This window comes from Myotis brandtii, unplaced genomic scaffold, assembly GCF_000412655.1.
Source record: "Myotis brandtii unplaced genomic scaffold, ASM41265v1 scaffold79, whole genome shotgun sequence".
Classification (NCBI taxonomy): Eukaryota; Metazoa; Chordata; class Mammalia; order Chiroptera; family Vespertilionidae; genus Myotis; species Myotis brandtii.
The window spans coordinates 2534125-2538952 of NW_005371173.1; the positions used below are offsets into that span (position 1 = coordinate 2534125).

At 59.0% G+C, this 4828-nt stretch overlaps 1 protein-coding gene across 1 annotated transcript in view; it reads left to right on the top strand.

The window, feature by feature from the left end:
• Positions 1–4828, top strand: part of LOC106724280 (striated muscle preferentially expressed protein kinase-like) — a gene marked incomplete at its 3' end in the record, with an annotated part of 17276 nt that overhangs the window by 10919 nt on the left and 1529 nt on the right. The window contains exons 3-4 of the mRNA XM_014531005.1: positions 2976–3065; positions 3149–3308. Coding sequence (XP_014386491.1) covers positions 2976–3065; positions 3149–3308 — 250 coding nt within the window. The remainder of the gene's footprint in view (positions 1–2975; positions 3066–3148; positions 3309–4828) is intronic.

The following is a 4828-nucleotide window of genomic DNA, read 5'->3' on the forward strand; positions in this document are numbered from 1 at the left end:
TGTATTCCCCGCGACCACCCGGGGAGATCTCCGCGCCGCCTTTGGCGTGGAGCGCCCACTAGCTTCTTGGCCACCTTGTTCTCTTCTAGCCTCTGGCCAACCTGGGCCCGGGCCCTGCCCGGCTTCCCCCAGCCCCCCACTCTGGAGCCTTCCATCTTCCCGAGCTCCTGGAAGCCGGGCACAGGGATCCGCGCTGAGCTCAATAGATTCCCCAAGCCCTGCCTTGTCCTCGCATACCCAGGCCTCCTTCCTGCATTCCTGAGGCCCCGGCCTTTTGGGGTACTTTGCCTTCAGACCCCCATCACCCTCCCTGCCCTCTTGACACCTATCCTTGGGATCTGTCTTGCTCCCGGAAGGAATTTGTGTCCTTATCTCTCCATCTCCCAGTCATCCAAGCAACCTCCCCCCCCCCCCTTCCTTTATCTCATCTCCCAGTCATCCAAACAAACACTGCCCCCCCCCAATCTCTTCACCTCAGCCAGCCCCCTATCCTATCTCCTAGCCTCTGTCTCTGGGGGTATCGCTCAGGTCCCCAGTGCTGTGAGACTATGAATTATGACCCACAGCCTTGCTGTCCTCTCTCTCCTTCCTCCCCTGCTCCTCCCCAGAGCCAAGCTGACCTCCCGCTGGGAGGGCTGACAGGCAAGGAAGAGTGGAGACATTCTCTATGCGGGAAGTTGGCCACCTTGAGTCTCTGTCCCACCTCCCCCCACCCCCCTGCCCACTGGCCCTGGAATGTTTGGACGGGAGGTATAGGGATGGCAGAAGCGAGCCTTCCCCTCAACAACTCATTCTGGCTTTTCTCTTTCAGAAAACCGGCCACTCCCGCCGGGCCTTTAGCCGCCTCACCCATGGTGTGTGGACTGTGGGCTTCCTGCTCTACCCCATCCCACTCCTTCTCTTGGTCCATGTTCCTACATGAGGCACCCAAGTCCCGAAGACAGCTCATGAGATGTGGGACCCCCCCCACACACACATACATGCATCCATACTTACCTACCCACCCAAGAAGGCCCCTGTGCCCTGCTGCTGAGAGAGGACCTAGCAAAGTGGGGGCGGGGGGAGTCATACACATTCCACCATAGGTTCACTGTTCTTCATCCACGGGACAGAGTGAAGATGAGCTCATTGCCATAGTTTGGCTACCAGTACACGGCTCCTGCTTGTCGTGGCACTCATAGAGAAACTGAGGCTCAGAACCGGATAGAGTCTGGGAAAGTTAAACATGGGCCCAGAAATGTTGCTTCTAGCCTAACTGGGCATTTTTGAAGACCACTCAGCAGAAGAGAGGGATGGGGAAGAGGGTTCCCGTCACATCATGATACGGAACAGATGAGGGTGTGGTTTTCAAGGAGGGGTCAAAACACAATACAAATATTGTAATAGCAGGTGAGCCTGACCCCTAATGGGGGGTGGCTGGGCTGAGCACAAGCAGGCATGTGTGTGTATGTACGTGTGTGTGTGTGACCAGTGAGTACACCAGTAAAAGTGCCAAGGGTACAGGAATAACCAGCCAAAGCACGCGGGCTTCCCAGCCCTGGGCACACTGGGAGCTTGCAGGCAGTCAAGAACTAGAGATGCTTTCCCCATCCCAGGTGTCTCCCTCCCCAGCCCTGGTCCCACAGGGCATCTCTGGGCACTGGGTACCCTTGTGCCCTCTCTGCTGCCTGCCCACCATGCCCTACCCCACAAACGCTCTGATAACAGTCTGTCCATGTCTCTCTTCTGCTGCTCCTATGGAAGCGAAGTTTTCCGCTCCTGCAGAAAGCAAAGTTACGGTAGGAAACTGGCTCCTGCCCTAGCCCTCCACTCCCCCCTCTTCCCTGCCCAACCCGCCTCTCCTCACCCTGCCTCAGCTGCACCCCGATGTGTTCCGGCTGGCTTGGGGTAGAGGACAGGCTGGTCCTGCGATTGGTCAAGTGCCCTGACAATACAACTCTGAGGTGACTCCCCTTTATTCCTGGGGTACTGGAACCCAGAATTTAGAGCCTTGGAACCTAGGACCTTGTTATTTGGGGGGCTGCATGGAAACTTAAGCTACCACTGGCAGGGGAGGAGGGGTAGGGGCTGAGGCCCTGGTAATTCATTAGGTAGTTGAGGGGACTACAAAGAAGCGAGGGTGAGTACCCAGGGGCCCAGAGCTGGAGCCAGGGAATTGGCAGGGGAGGGGTTACCCTGAGCAGCCCAGGATGGGCAGGGGAATATGGGGAACAAAAGAGAGGAGAAGAGCCCCAGCCCTGGTCCCACAGGGCATCTCTGGGCACTGGGTACCCTTGTGCCCTCTCTGCTGCCTGCCCACCATGCCCTACCCCACAAACGCTCTGATAACAGTCTGTCCATGTCTCTCTTCTGCTGCTCCTATGGAAGCGAAGTTTTCCGCTCCTGCAGAAAGCAAAGTTACGGTAGGAAACTGGCTCCTGCCCTAGCCCTCCACTCCCCCCTCTTCCCTGCCCAACCCGCCTCTCCTCACCCTGCCTCAGCTGCACCCCGATGTGTTCCGGCTGGCTTGGGGTAGAGGACAGGCTGGTCCTGCGATTGGTCAAGTGCCCTGACAATACAACTCTGAGGTGACTCCCCTTTATTCCTGGGGTACTGGAACCCAGAATTTAGAGCCTTGGAACCTAGGACCTTGTTATTTGGGGGGCTGCATGGAAACTTAAGCTACCACTGGCAGGGGAGGAGGGGTAGGGGCTGAGGCCCTGGTAATTCATTAGGTAGTTGAGGGGACTACAAAGAAGCGAGGGTGAGTACCCAGGGGCCCAGAGCTGGAGCCAGGGAATTGGCAGGGGAGGGGTTACCCTGAGCAGCCCAGGATGGGCAGGGGAATATGGGGAACAAAAGAGAGGAGAAGATAGGTACCAGACAGCCTACAGTGGTAAGATGGAGCCTGCTGTGGGGGAGGTAGGAGGTGACATGGGGGAGAGTTGGAATGAGAGGGAAGAGGGCCCTGCCCACACAGGCCCCTGTTTCTTCAGACTTGGAGACAGGTGAGGATGACATCAGCGATGTGCAAGGGACCCAGCGCCTGGAGCTTCGGGGTGACAGGACCTTCAGCACCCCCACAGGTGAGCTGTCTGGGGGGCTCAGAGAGCAGGCGGGTGGGCCTCCCACGAGAGGCGTGTGTGCTTCACCATGCTCCTTTCTCCAGGGGGCTCCGACACCCTGGTGGGCACCTCCCTGGACACTCCCCCGACCTCCATGACAGGCACCTCCGAAGAGCAAGTGAGCTGGTGGGGCAGCGGGCAGACGGTCCTGGAGCAGGAAGTGGGCAGCAGGGGTGGCACCCGCCGCCTCCCGGGCAGCCCAAGGCAAGCACAGGCGGCCGGGGCCGGGCCACGGCACCTGGGGGTGGAGCCGCTGGTACGGGCATCTCGAGCTAATCTGGTGGGCGCAAGCTGGGGGTCAGAGGATAGCCTTTCGGTGGCCAGTGACCTGTATGGCAGCGCATTCAGTCTGTACAGAGGACGGGCGCTCTCGATCCACGTGTAAGTAATGCTTCTCAGGGGCCTGCACTGTCCCACATTACCATGCTGTCCTGCACTGCCCCTCCACCCCCACCTCCCGGCACCATCCACCCCTCCATGCACTTCTCCACCTTCCATTGCTTCCACTCCCGGCCCCAGCTATTCACTCATCTTCCCACACTGCTCCATCCGCCTCCTGTGCCATCACCACCCACATCCGCCCACACCTACTGTTCTGGCTCACCATGCCCTCTCCATGGTCTCTGTACCCCTCTGTCCCTTCCTTGTCTCCTCCAAAATCTCCACTTTCCCTGGGGCCCTCTCCTGCCTCACCCATTCAGGCTCCAGTTGTCCCCAGGATCCCCCCCTTGGGGCCCCCTCCGTGCCTGCTGTCTCTGCAGCTGCTGCCTTTTCATTCTCTGCACATTCCTGTTCCCTGTGGGCCTTTCTCTGGGAGGAACGGAACCACGGCAGCTCCCGGGAGAGCAGGAGAGAGCAAGGAAGCAAGAGCACACCAGGAGAGAGAAGAGAGCGAGGTGGTCAGGGGGCAGATGGGGTCAGGGGCCTGGGAAAGCAGGAGTATGTGGGGGGTGGGGGAAGTAGGGACCAGGGCAGGGAGTGATGGAGACAGGAGGCTGGGGTAGAGGCAGAGGGGTTGGAATGCTGGAGGGGGGTGTCTGTGATGATCCTGTGGGAAACGCCTGAGGGTGGGGTTGAAGGTTGTCCTGGTAGGGGGTGTTGAGCACAGGTGTTGGAGTGAGGCATTGGAGCCATTTTTGGAGATTTGGGGGTTGGCCGATACAGAAGAGAGTGCTATGGTAGAAGAGGGGAGTGGCTGGTGAAAGATGTACTGGGGGCATTTGGGGAGCTGACAGGGGGCCTGATTTGTGATGGGTGTGGGTGTGTTGGGGGGGTGGGATCATCATGGAAGAGAAGGAAGTGGCCTGTTGTGGGTAAGGAGGTTTGAACGGCTAGTGGTGGGTAGGGGAGAGGTCTGGGCAGGGGCAGGGGCAGGGGCAGGGGCAGGAGAGGCTCCCTTGCTTTATCTGATTGGCATTAGCCAGGTGCTCCTGTGCCCTGGACTTGCCTTTTCCTTCCCTGCCTGTCTTTGCCAGGCTCCAGCCAGAGCCTGGAGTTGCTATGGCAACTTCGAGGAACCCATTTCCTTAGTGATGTCTGTGGTACAGAGGCTGGCCTGGAGCTAGAATCTGCCGGCAAGAGGCCTCCTCTGCTGTCCCAATTTCTCTCTTGCCTCACCCAGTTCCCATGGGCCATTCAGGGACTGTGCTGTAGAGTAGATTCTGCCTCCCTTCAGGTGGCTGGCTGAGGTTCTGCGCCCTCAGGGCACTATGGGTTGCCATCCC